The 13,306-nt window shown below is 52.0% G+C and overlaps 1 protein-coding gene across 4 annotated transcripts in view; it reads left to right on the plus strand.

The window, feature by feature from the left end:
• Positions 1 to 13,306, plus strand: part of LOC108498332 (mucosa-associated lymphoid tissue lymphoma translocation protein 1-like) — a 31,759-nt gene that overhangs the window by 5,541 nt on the left and 12,912 nt on the right. For all 4 annotated transcript variants that reach the window (XR_001875146.1, XM_017816902.1, XM_017816903.1 and 1 more), the window contains 12 exons: positions 252 to 346; positions 613 to 731; positions 919 to 1,072; positions 1,564 to 1,742; positions 2,216 to 2,312; positions 3,952 to 3,978; positions 4,780 to 4,983; positions 8,520 to 8,697; positions 11,791 to 11,865; positions 12,460 to 12,587; positions 12,842 to 12,973; positions 13,099 to 13,250. Coding sequence is in view for 3 of the 4 variants with exons in the window: in XM_017816902.1 (XP_017672391.1) it covers positions 252 to 346; positions 613 to 731; positions 919 to 1,072; positions 1,564 to 1,742; positions 2,216 to 2,312; positions 3,952 to 3,978; positions 4,780 to 4,983; positions 8,520 to 8,697; positions 11,791 to 11,865; positions 12,460 to 12,587; positions 12,842 to 12,973; positions 13,099 to 13,250 (1,540 nt within the window). In the remaining variant the exon portion in view is untranslated. The remainder of the gene's footprint in view (positions 1 to 251; positions 347 to 612; positions 732 to 918; positions 1,073 to 1,563; positions 1,743 to 2,215; positions 2,313 to 3,951; positions 3,979 to 4,779; positions 4,984 to 8,519; positions 8,698 to 11,790; positions 11,866 to 12,459; positions 12,588 to 12,841; positions 12,974 to 13,098; positions 13,251 to 13,306) is intronic.

Raw genomic sequence — 13,306 nt, forward strand, 5'->3', positions numbered from 1 at the left:
TCCGGGGCCGTGCCGTCCCGGGCCGTGCCGGGCCGGTCGCTGCGGAGCCGCCGCAGCCCCGCGGTGTCGCGGCGCCGCCCCCGCGGGGCGGGCCGGGAGCGCGGAAGTTCGGGGGCCGCGGGGCCGCGGCGGCGGAGTGCGGGCCTCGGCCCGGCGCCGCAGCCCCGAGCCCGCCATGGGCCGCCGCGCCGGGTGAGCGGCCGCTCGGCCCGGCCCGAGCCGCCCCCAGCGCCGCCGTCCCCTCGCCGCAGGTGCCGCCGCCGCGTCCCGGGGAGAGGAGCCGTCGCGGGTCTGGCCGGCGGCCGCCCAGGCCAGGAAGGAGCCGCCGGAGAAGCGATGCAGGAAGGTGAGCGGCCACGGGGCGGTGGGAAGAGTGACCGTGCGACCCCTGTGACACTTGGGAGAGCACCCAGAAGAGCCTCGTGGCATCCTCGTGGCACCCATCCGCCCACCCATCCACCCATCCGTCCTTTCGTCCATTCCCTCTGCACAGAGCATCCCGGTTTCTCCAAACTTCCCTTCCCGCTAGGATGGATGCCACTCTTGTAGCCCAGCGAGCCCTGGGCTGTGCTTACTAGATTGTTTTCACCTCTGCACCCTGTTTCTTCACAGCCATTACCATCACTGAGCAGCCAGTCTCCATCTCTGTCCCAGTGGGATACTCCTTCACACTGCGGTGCCGAGCCAAGGGAAGCACCTTGCTGCAGTACCAGTGGTTTTGTCAGCACCAGGTGAGGGTGGGAGCATGTGTTCCTGGGTATGGCACCAGGTTGGGTCCCTGCACACAGTGGGGGAGCTGAAGGAAGGGAGGAAATCGGGAATTTCCACTTTTACTGCTCTTACAAGGGGCTTCCTAGTGCCTTCTGCTGCCAGGAATGAGGAGGGAATCACTGCCCACTGCCTGTGTTTTCCCTTTAGTCTGACTGCCACCAGATTCCTGGAGCAACCAACCCAGACTTGCCCATTATTGCAGAGCAGACCCAGCTCTACACCTGCAGAGTCAATGACCTCTACAGAAATGCTGTCTTCTCTGACTGGGTGAAGGTGGAGGTCCATCAGTGTGTCGCCAGAGGTACGAGCATGTCTTCTACATTCTTGATGTATCATGGAATCACAGAATGATTTGGGTTGGAAGGGACGTTAAAGCTCATCTCGTTCCAACACCCCTGCCACGAGCAGGGACACCTTCCACTAGACCAGGTTGGTTCAAGCCCCATCCAACCTGGCATGTACCTACACCTCCTGCTGATCACTCACTGTGGGTTTTCTAGGGCTATTTGGGGTGCTGGGACTGGAAGAGTCCATCTGGCTACTTCAAAGCTGACCAAAAATAACTCAGGGTGTGGTTGACCTCAGCATGTTGACTGCACCCTTGGCAGGAAAGGGCAAGGGTCAGGTTTGGGAAGCCAGAGGCAGGGCTGTGGTCTGGCATTGGCTATTGCAGGTGTTGCTCCCAAGCATTCCTTGCTCCCGAAGCAGAAAGGTGCAGTGGTGACAGTGAAAAATGGCTGTTGTTTGCTGTCCTCGTGGAGGGAGAACCAATTCCATGTTGCTGCCTTGCAGGTTTGCCCCCTCGGCTGTGGCGAGGAGAGCCCGTCATCATCCTCAACCCCATGGAGCAGAGGGTGGAGGTGGGGAAGCCACTGCAGCTGCAGTGTGCTGCCATGGGGGTCCCAGCCCCCTGCTACCAGTGGTACAGGAATGGGAACCTGCTGGAACAGCACAAGAGAAAAAAACTCTGGGTAAGGTTGCCTGGGGATAGTTCAGAAGCTTTGGCTGCTGAGGCGGGTGATGGGAGAAGCTGGTTGTGGGGTTGTGGGAAAGTCCTCTGTGCACTTCTGACAGGGAAGTTCAGGCTGGGCACTAGGAAGAGGTTATTCATTTGGAGGTGAATGGTGCTACACTGGAGCCAGAAAGACAGTGAGGTCTCTGTCCTTGGAGATGTTCAGGGCTGGAATAGACAGAACTATGGCCAACCTGACTCAGTGGTGGCTTTAGTCCCTCTCTGAGCAGGATCCTGGGCTGGAGAACCAGAGTCCTTGCCAGCCAGTACTGCTCTGGTTCTTGTCCATGTCCTGATTCTTTTTGAGGCAAAGTCTCAGTGAATAGCAGGAAAAGTACTCTATTCCAGGAACATGGGTGGCTTCAGCAGATCCTGGCAGGGAGCTGCAGACTTTCACCATAAATAATGTGGTTTAACTTTTGATCTGTCTAGATCACCCATGCCAAGGTCAGTGACTCAGGCACGTACCTCTGCTGTGCCTCCAACAGTCACGGAGAGCACTGGACCAACGCTGTGGACGTTCACGTAGGTGAGCAGAGCCAACCCCCGTTGCTTTGCTGCACATCACCTGGAGTGAGAAGTAATTAGAGGGTACAATGGAATTTAATGCTCTCGTCTGGAAGCACCAAGCTGGTGAACGAGGGCTGTGATAAATAGGATTCCTTGGTATCAGGGGCCAGAGGGAGCGAGAGAAGCGGTGGCTGGAAAAGAGAACCCCGTGGACCTGCTGATGCACTGTCTGGGGGGGTGGGATGCTGGGTTCTGCAGTCTGCCAGAAACCTGCTGTGTTAGGGCAGGCTCGGTGCTCTCAGCTGCTCCCTGTGGTTTTCCTGCCTTGCCAAGGTGCTGATTTCACAGTTCCACAGCCAAATCGCAGTGGGCTCTTGTGCCCAAACTCATTTCCAGCCTCACTGGGATGAAGTGATGCACTCAGACACAAAGAGCCAGAGAGGATGGGGTTTATTTTGGGAAGGTTCAGGCCCCTCGGGCTGGCAGCTGAGGGCTGATGCTGCATGAGTGACAGATCCCAGGGATAAGATGTGTCCCCAGAGCCTCAGGCATGCTCCACCTCTCCCTTGGCCCCCTGCCTTTGCTCTGTGTGAAGCAGGAATACCACAGGTTGGCTTGACTGGCTCTTTACTCCATCTAGAGATTTTTCTATGCCATAAGCTTCTCATCCTGCCTTTTAAGCTGGCTTTAAAATTTCTCCAAAGTGCAAATTGTTCCTGTATATCCAGAGAGCAATCTGCCTGCCTCCCCACAGCTGGCAAAACTGCGTCCAGGTGGGACAGGCAGCAAGAAAAGGACACCAGATTGGGTTGGGTTCAAAGCATTACAGCTACGGAGCTTAACGTGCAACGGGGGCCTCTGTCAGAGGCAGAAAAGGATGAATGGTTTTGTTCTGAACTTTCCAGGCATCCCTGGTGCCTCAGCAACACTGGTTCAGGGGCCAGAGGTCTTCCAGCCCCATGAGATGTATGAAATTTATCTTTAATTTCTTCTTTTAGAACCTGTAGGGTTTTATAATTTTCTCCTGGGATGAATTTTGAAATTAATTTCTAATTTAAATAGGAAAAGCTGGAGCTGTTTGACTAACAATTTTAAGAAGCTGGAGGTGCTTGGGCAGGGAAGCTTGTGGGGCTCACCAAAGTGAGTCACATTTGGGGGGGCTTTTCTGAGCCAGAACTGCTAAAAAGCAAGGAAAGTCAGAGAAGGGAGATGAGCAACTCGGGGAATATTATCACAATCAAAAGCAAATGGTGGCTCCCTCTGCACCAGATGTTTATGGGGAGAAACTCTGTTTTGGAGCTTTTATTGACCTTGAGTCGTTGTGTTACCTTTGCTTTTGCTGCAGTGAGGGAGAAGGTGAGTCGCATCAGGAAGCCCAGGTATGAGCTCCTCCGTGCTGACCTTCCTTCCCTGGCCTGCCCCTTTTCCAGTCTTTGCTTCCCAGATGCTCAGGGTGTCTTAAATCAGGCAGGATTTCATGAAGACCAGTGTGTTTAAGGTTAGCAGTCAGGCTGTGAAGAAGTTGCCCCAGGAGCGTTGCTTATACAGATCCTCTATGTGTTTGATCCAGCTGTGCATTGCTGGGAATGTTGGAGCAGGATTCAGACCTGGCACTGGATGCTGGGCACAGGCTTATCATTTCCCTCTTTCTTTCCCAGGTACATGTGTCTCTGAAAAGTTTTTTGGTGAGTACTGTCGTCTTTTCTTCCTGAGCTCTTATTATCTTAATTCAAAGCCAGGCTCCAGAATGGATGGGAAGACAGGGAGTGGGAGTTCTTTTCCTGCAGAGACCACTTCAAGCCTTTATGCCCACATTGCAACAGGCTCTCTGCTTTTGGGATCAGAGCTGCATGGCACAAGATGAGTCCCGTCCCCTGCCAAACCCTGATCTTTCTCAGCAAGTGGAGTAATATTATTCCTAATGAGTAACTGAGTCTTGAGCTCTGAGGCTGCCAAATGAGTTTAAAGATGTTGTTCAAATGACACCTTTTCCCTTCCTTGAAATACCTCCTCAGAGCAGGGCAAAGCTCCTCACTCCCACCACTGCTGAGTGACATAAATCCTTTTTTTTTTACAGTGGGGAGATGGGGATAAAATCGAAGCAGGACCCCAGGGTTTCTCTATTTCAGCCCTGTGAGGGAAAGGACTCCTTAGCCTGGCTCAGTGCATCCCCCTCCCTCTCACTGCTGGCACACCAGGCCCATGGTCACGGTAGGGCAGGTAGAGCAGAGCCTCCTGCACTCCTGAGATTTTGGCTGTCAAGTGTAAACTTTTCAACCCTTTCTGTCAAAATGATTGTGTATTTTGTTGAAGTGTTCAGAAAGCCGAGGGCTTTCCGGAGGGTGCTCGAGGCTTTCAGCAGCTTAGGGTCTATCCTTCCTGCCTAAATTTTTTGTTAGATTTCCTGAATCCTCACTCCAATGGAGAAGGTGAGACCTTGCCTCCCACTGAGCGTTTACAGCTTTGTCACCTGATGTTTGTTTCAGCTACAGGCAAAATAGCACTTTTAGTGGGCAACAACCACTACCAGCATCATCCCAACCTCATGGCTCCTGTCAAGGATGTGTTTGAGCTGAGTCGTCTTCTGGAACAGCTGGGCTTCCAGGTTGTCTCCCTCCTGGATCTGAACAAGGCTGAGATGGCGACAGCGGTCAGTCAGTTCCTGCAGCTCCTGGAAAAGGGAGTCTATGGTAAGGCCAAGCCAGCCCAGCCACTTGCCCATGCTGAGCAGGGATTTGGCAATTTTCTGAACAGCTGTTGAATTGAAAAAGAAGAAACTGAACTTTCCTCTCTCAAGGGAGACCTGCAGCACAGTCTGCAGTGGTGCCAGGCTTGGCAGAAGCTCCTGGATTAAGTGTTGTTCAGTTTTGGGCAGCTTACAGCCAGCAAAGGCAGTGTTTCTCCATCACGTGGCAGCCTCCAGCCCCAACAGCATGGGCTCACGCTGAGTTTTTGGGGAGCCAGTGCTTCTGATAGTGAATGGGAAAAGGGGTTTTCATTTTTCTGTAGATAACAGAATAGAGGAGACTTATTCTGTGTGTGGTAGGGGAGCTCCTTTTGAGCCCTGACTGCTGCATCTGGCTATGATTTCCTTGTTTCTCTTTCCTGAAGGTCTGATTTGGGCCCCTGACAGCCCTTTTGCAGAAGAGCACTGCCAGCTGCAGATGGCTTTGAGGTTGGGCTTTGAGCTTATTGCGCACTGTTCTCAGTGGGAAGTGATCCTCAGGCACAAACCCAACCGGCAGATCTTGTGGGTCTTAAAGCAGGTGTTCAGATTTGGTGGGTAAAGCAGCACCTTTGGGGTCCCTGAGTTCTCCCAGCCCGACAGATACCCTGAAAATACCTTGCCAGGTGGGCTTTTTTTGCTTCCGAACCTCAGTGTGAGGCTTATCTCCCAGCTGTGCGGCACCCAGACAGTGAAAGTCAGCGTGGGCCGATTCCAGCCTGGCACTCAGCAGGAGGTTTGGAGGTTGTGCAATGGATAATAGGGACATGGCCACGAGGGAAATGCTGTGCAGCCACCTTATTCCGGGAAGCACTGACTCACCAGGGAGGCTGAGCTGGTGGGAAGGGCCGCACACGGCCGTGACATCACCTGGTGACAGCGTATTCCTATGACTTCACTTGCAGCTTCCTTTTGTGGTTGCTCTCTGAAATCCCCTTGTATCTCAGGCTTTACCTGGAGGTTACACCTCCTGTGTAGCAATCACCACAGCTGAAATCAGGAGAGCTTTGTGTAGACATACAGAGGGAGGAGAGGGCTGATTGCTGAACATGAGCCTCCATGGGTTGGTGCTCACTGCCCCACGTTGTATGATCCATGCTGACAAGGGGAGTAAGGCTTTATGGTCTCTGTAACTGCCCCTCCGGGAACTGTAGGCTGTCGTGAGACCTTCATCCACTTCCACAACTCTAGACCAGACCAGCGCCTTTCCCCCCTCCTCCCAGGCCTTGGGCCTGAAGTGTTCAGAAAGTGAGTGGATGTGGCACTGCATGATATGGTTTAGTGGAAATGGTGGGATTCAGTCCAAGGTTGCACTTGATGATCTTGCAGGTCTTTTCCAGGCTTAGTGATTTTATGTACCAAAGGCTTCTCCAATTCACAGTATGGAGGTGGTGGGTCATTGGGCTGCTTTTCCTTCAGATCTCTTAGAAAAGCTGCAGAGGATTTTTGAAGGCCCCAAGCATCCTCTGAGTGATCTAAATCATTCTCTCCTCAGGCGAACGAGGAATCCCCCAGGATGTTATTTTGAGTGTCCTAAAAAGTCCCGAGTCAAAAAAATTGCATTGAAAATGCAACGAGAGCAGAAAGTTGTGAGTGAAATACTTGGAATATGGAGTCATGCCTTAATTAAGCCTCATGCTGACATTTCCTGCATTATGAGCAGTGCCTGGAGCTTCCCCTTTTTAATTTGGTACTCGGAAGTTTGTCTGTGATCAGCAGTTCTGACTCACACGACGTGGGAAGAGCTCAGAATAAAAAAGCCCTTTCCTTCTCTGAGCAAATTGTTGACTCTCCTGTTCAGAAGAGAAATTATGTCCAGAAGAGGCTGGAAAAGTTGCTCAGCTGTTGTGAAACATGTCTTTTTGGATTTGAACACCAATCTTTGGGATTTATATAGTGTGGGGAGCACCTGGTGGTGCATTCAGGTGCACAAGACCTCAAAAGTTAGAAAATTTAAGGATTGAATCGTTCTTTGTGGGCTTTTCTGTAGCATTTAATTTTTTTCCAAGCATCAGTGATGCTGCCTGATGATAGATGTCATCACTTCCTTGCATGAACAGGGGCAGAGGCATGAAAGGCACCAGTACTTGATGACTTGAGGGGCCCAGCCTGTAATGCCTGCATCTAATTTTTCCAGAAGGTTTCCAGTTTTATACTCTTTTCTAGTGTCAGGGGAGGGTTTTGTGGCTTTGATTTGCAAGTTACAAAAGCTCAGAGCTTCTGCAGATCAGAGCCGTATCTGGCTGACAGTCCACAAGAAGAGGAACCCAAATCTTGTGGGCATCTGTGGAAACAGCCATTTGAGAAACTTTCCATTGTCCCCTGAGAATAGAAACCAAAGGTGACTCGAGGCCTCTTTGACTATGAGATCATGTTTTCCATCTTCCACACGATGAGGTCATGCTTTTAGTCCTTCAGCTCCTACCCCTGTCACCACATCCCTTGCAGAATCAGAGATCAAGGCGAGTGTCCTGCCAGGTCCAGGGGCAGGAACAGTAGAGGGAATACAGAGGAGAGGTTACTCGCTCAAGTGTGGGCTTTGGCAGTGAGTCTGACTGAAGAATTTCTCCTGCTGTTGCCTTTTAGCTGCTTGTTCCCATTTCTGATCTCTCACTTTTCACCATCCCTCCACTGTGGTAGCACAACTGTGTCACCTCACAGAGCTATTTTTAACCCATTTCAGTTCCCCAAGTTGGCTTTCATCAATCAGCATCCCCCAAGCAGTGTCATCAGCGCTGGGGAGGGGTGACCAGCCACTGTGCAATTTCCTTTAGGGAAGCTTCAGCCCACATAAGGATCCCTGTGCAGGAGGAAAGCCCTGCACGGGACACGGGTCAGAGGGGAGCACCAGCTTGGGCCATTCCTGTCTGGTCTGAGGTTGTTGAAGCATGTGGTCCATGTGTTCTGGACATCTAGAGAACTCTCTGTCTCTCCGTCTCTGTCTAATTTTTCGCCAGTTTATAGGTGTATAAATACAGGCAGACCTTTGAAATCTGGAGAGTGTTTTTCATCACTCTTCTCCAAAACTAGGAAGCTTCTTTTAAATGAGAAGCTTCTCATTTAAAAGACTGTTAGTGTAAAATCCTGTGGTAAAATCTTTTTCTGTTGTCATTTTCCTTTAAAGACCTGAGGATTAACCCAAACTTTGTACAAAGGTGGAATTCAGCCTGGCAGGTGCTGAGCCTGGGTGTTGTAGCACAGAGGGCTTGGAAGTATGTAAACCCAGTGACTTCAGGTGACAAACAGTGTGGGAATCCACAAGCACAAGGGAGCCTCTCAGGGCTGCTTCTGACTTTACAGAAGGGATAAAGGGATAAAGAAGGGATAAATTGGAAAAAAGTCAAAACTGTGAGGTCAGCGTAGCTGCAGTTCCATAGGTGCTGCTAGTCTAGGTCTGCCCTGCTCCAGTATCCCTTCAGGAGGTGGGATGTGGCCATAGGGAGCTGGTTACAGACCTGCAGGTTGGCATCCTGATTCATTCTCTCCTCTCTCTGTTCCCAGCTATATTCTACTATGCCGGGCATGGGTACGAACATCTGGGGAGGAACTACATGGTCCCTGTTGATGCCCCCCAGCCCTACTCCCCTGAGAACTGCATCAGTGTGCAGAGGATCCTCCAGAAGATGCAGCAGCAGCAGACAGCCCTGAACATCATCTTGCTGGACACCTGCAGGAAGTGGTAGGGTGCTCTTCCCCCTTCCTCACCTTGGATGGGTGTTCTGAGGGGCCAGGGAAGGGTGTCCAGCCTCAGCTCTGGGCTTCAACTCTCCCTGTGGGGTGTTCCCGTGGATTGCTGGGGCCACGTCCCCCGTGGTGCTGCTCCATCAAAGGTTATTGATTGTGTGTCATAAAACAGCAGCACTTTTAGGTCCTGCAGGATGTTCTGGAAAGATGGGTCATTCACATATTAGTGCAGAGAGCATCAAATGTTGTCTGAGATCTGCTGGAGAGAAGGGGCTTGAAAAATCCTTGGATTTTTTGAGGTGAAGAAGCCTGGCAAATACAAGCCCATGGTTGCCTCAAGCCCATGGAGTGATGGCTGTGTCTGGCATAAATTGTTGGCTGAAACTCAGCACAGGGTTTGTCTTTTATATTTCAAGCCTGACCCACCTAACCTTGTCTTGCTGATCATGTGCTTTCCTGGTCCATGTTTCCCAAGTGCTCAGGCTGGGAGTGTTCAACTCACCTCTCTTCTCCTGGCTGCATTCTTGTTAACATCTCAGTGAGAAGAGTGCAGCATGATGGGGAAAATATTTTAAGCCCTGCTACTTGCTTTTTACTGGCCTTAAATCCTTCTGAAGTGGCTGTGTTGTGAAGCAGCTGCTGCTGAGGTCAGAGATCAGCATTTTCCCACTGTCTGTGGAAAGCCTATCATCCTCTCTTGGCCTGCAGACCTCTATCCTGCTGCAGAAAATTACTACTTGTCCAATTTCAGCAGAGGTGGGTGGACTGTTGCAGTAGAAGCTGTCATTAGTTCATTTATTTCAGTCTCCTGAGGCAGATTTACAGGTCAGAAAAGACCTGGAGAGCAAATGCAGGAAAGTCTCTCTCTTCCTGCTGTGGTTCCTGTGCTAAGAACCGGAAAGACGACAGGGATTTTGATACCCTGAAAGAGCTGCCAGCCCTTGGAGAGAGGATAAATCTTTGATGCCTTGTAGCTGCAGAGGTGGGGATGCTCACTTTGAATAGCTTCAAGCTGGCTGTGCAGAGACTTATCCTGCAGCTCTGAATTGCCAGTGTCACCAGATCTTAATGTGCCTTGATCCTGCCCTGAGCTCCCCAGAGTGAAGCATCCCCTTTCTCCCTTCTTACTCTCTGCTGAAAGCAGTGTGTGTTACTTCCCTGGCACACCTGGCAGCACCTTCCTGCTCTCCCCAGCAGGATAACAGGCAGAGGATGGCATGCAGCCAAGCAGGAACACCTGGCTCTCACGGGTACACCGCTGGAGCTGCACCTCTGGGCTGCTGTCCAAGGGCAGTGTGTGATGGGGAGGTGACATGGAGGCTGCACAGGGATCACCAACACAAATGTTAACAGTCTATAAAACAGCTTTTGAGCTGCTGTCTCCTTCCTTGGCGTTCCTGTGCTCAGTGTAGTCTCAATGGGCTCTGGGAAGAGGGTGCAGTGTGAGATCTGCTGGGATGTTTAGGCAAGGTTGTGCAGCTGTTTTTCTCTCTCCTCCCCTAAAGCTCACACCTCCCCTTTTCCACAACAAGCACAGCACTTCATGCAGTGGGTGTTATCCCTGATTTTGTGGGGGATTGCTGTAGAAACTCTCTCCTGAGCTCCTTTATTTTGAGAAGTCACCATTTTAGCTTGGGAAAGCGTCTGGATTTCATAGCTGTATGTGTTTACAACGCTGTGTAAAATGAGGCTCCCAGGGTCTCCTTTCCCAAGGCCCTTGGGTCTGGGAAAGGACTGATGCTGCAGGTCTGTCAACAGCTTGTGTACAAACCAGGAGGGGCTGTGTCTGTGCTGAGAAGGAGCTCACCCAGAGCATCTCCTCACCCCATATGTTGGCATCAGAAATGCCAGGGTGGTGAGAAACACAGCCTCCTTTGCCAAGTGGGAGCAGATGTTCAGCTTTAGCAGAGGAGGAACCAGGAACATGGAGCCTGTGTGTAGCCTCATACATTTATGTGCTGATTTTGGGCGGATGCGATTGCCTCTTCCAGGAATGCTCTGATTTATCCTTGGACCTGGAATGCCAGATTTCTGCATTAATTTAGGAGCAGCTGAGGAGCAGATAAATCTCAGTATTTATATCTAGAAGCGTATCTCCTTTCCCACATTTTCTCTTCTGATCATCTTTAAGACAACTTACAGAAGCCAATTGAATCGTACTATGAAATATCTCCAGACTGTGCCACCAGTAGTAGGTGACACTGGCTGCTGGTGATACAGCCATCCCTTCTGCTCTCCTTAGTGTGCCAGCTTCAGCCCCAGGAAGCAGTGCTGGAGTTGAATAATGTGGAGTAACGCTGCCTCTGTGCCTGGCTCTTGTCACTATGTGACTGGGAACAGCTCCATGTCACTGGTGTGAACTGGAGGCAGCCTGTCCCCATGCAGTCAGATGGGCAAGGCTTGACCATTCAGTGCAACCATGAGATCTTTTTTGGTGAAAACCAGGCCTGTCACCGTGGTTCTACCTGATTTCGGAAATAACAGGAGCTGTTCTCATTCAGCTGTATCTAGACCAGGGTGTCGGGGCCAGTTTTGGGCTTCAAGACCTGGGTGTGTGTCTTCTGATCCCGTCTCTCGGTGAGATCTGGGGGTGTATGAACCATAACCTGCTTTGGTTCCCTGAGGCAGAAGTGTGTGTGTGGTCTGGAGGGGCCCTGTGGGGTGCCCCAGACCCCAGCAGAGGCAGTTGAGCCGTAATCATGTGTTGTGCACACATGATTTCCACAGGGACAGTTGTCCACTGGGCCACAGTGACCCCGTGTGTTCTCTGCACTTTGTTGCTGCCTGGATTTGTTAAAATCCAGCCTCGGGAGAGAGGAGGGAAGGTTGTCCCCACAGCTCCAGGCTCAGTGTGGGACAGGGAGCAGCTCACCAGTGCAGATAGGTCACAGCTGGACCTATCTACTCATTTCCCTGTGGTTTGGGTTCTTGGTGGGACTCCCAGCTTTTGTCTCTGTGGTTGGATCTGAGGTGAGGGTTGATGCTATTGCCATCCCTAGGAGATGGATGTGGGAGAGCGTGTGGGCTTTGTCCCCTCCAGCTGACAGATGTCCTCAACACTGACTCGTGCCTTTTCTTTCTCTTCCAGGTACAACCCAGGACGTGCCCTCTCCCAGGTGCAGCCGCTGGAGCCCTGGGGAAATACTGTCTATGGCTATGCCACGTAAGTGCACTTTGCTGTCCCATGCTGGCACACAGGACCAGATGCTGGCACAGCTGTACCCACTCTCATCCTTTCATGCACGGTGGCTTTGGAGGCTGGAGAGGGCTTCACTATGTTTCCTCTGGCTCTCGCCTTCCAACTGCTGCATTTGCTGTTCAAGTGCTTCTGTCCTTTCTCCTGCCATCACTCAAGGCAGCCTGTGCTTGTGCATAGAGGTGACCTCAGCTACTGTCACCTGTCCTTCAGGCCTGAGCCTGATTCCCCAGGTTCATGTGCCATGAACAGCCCACCTGAAGCCTCCTGAGATGATGGGTGTTGTTTACTGCTCCAGTGCCAGCTTTTCTGGTTTTTCACCTTCTGTCACCTGCCTAGGCTGGAGACTGTGCTTTTCTATCCTATCCCCTTCCATTGCTTTTTCCCATCCTGTGCCCTTCCCACCATCTCCTGGGCCAAACCCATGCACTTTGTGTTATTCCTTGAGAAGCAAACTCAGAATCAGCCAAAAGAATCTGGATGGAGTTGGCAAGCCCAGACTCAGGACTTTGTTCCTGGTGCAGAAATGTGGGGACTGAAGAAATGTCCTTATTCTTGCAGGAGTGAAGATGCAGAAGCCTATGAACTGCAGGATGGGGAGTTCAGCTCTGGGATCTTCATGAAATACCTGAAGAAACACATTCTGAAAGAGAAGAAGGTTACACACATGTTGGAGGATGTGTTGGAAGGTGAGGGACAAGCGAGAAACCACTCGCTTCAGTAGCAGGGGTAAGAAGAGAGACCAGAGACCAAGTGGCTCCACACCACCCCATCCCAGGCAGCCAGCCAACCGTTCCTCCCTAAAATCCAAATCTCAGGCTGTGCCCCATGTGAGCTCTCAGTAGCCTGGCAGCAGTATGGAGACGTTCATGTAGGATCTGAAAGGCAGGGAAATCAATAAGGAACCTGGAGTGGCCCATGTGCCTGCAACTCTTTTCCACAGACATTGGCCGGGATCCCCTGGTAACTGGGAAGCAGGTGATGGAGATCAAACACACCCTGAAGGAAGCCCGGTCCCTGACAGACCCCATCTGTCCCTCCGGCGCAGGTGCCGAGCGCTGGGGACACAGCCACGGTGAGCCGTGCAGGGCATGGGGAGGAGAGGGCTGGAGGTCCCTGTGCCCCTCAGGGACACCGGGCTGCAGGGAGATGTCGGCTGGACCCTCTGAGGAGCTGATCCCTCTTGAATTTCCCTTCCAGAGCCGCTGAGCAGAACACTGACCTTCCCCTGTGGGGCCCGGGCAGAGCTCCGCTTCCTGCGGCTCTTCTCCAACCTGATGTCCGTGTGTGCAAAGCTGCAGGCCCCCCCGGCCCATGTCACTGCCACTCGCCTCCTGCTCTGCCAGCCCCCGGTGAGTCCTCTAAGCTCCCCTTCCTGGGCTGCTTTCCCCAGGACACAGGTGGGAGC

The sequence above is a fragment of the Lepidothrix coronata genome, unplaced genomic scaffold, assembly GCF_001604755.1.
Source record: "Lepidothrix coronata isolate B3197 unplaced genomic scaffold, Lepidothrix_coronata-1.0 Scaffold58, whole genome shotgun sequence".
Taxonomy (NCBI): Eukaryota; Metazoa; Chordata; class Aves; order Passeriformes; family Pipridae; genus Lepidothrix; species Lepidothrix coronata.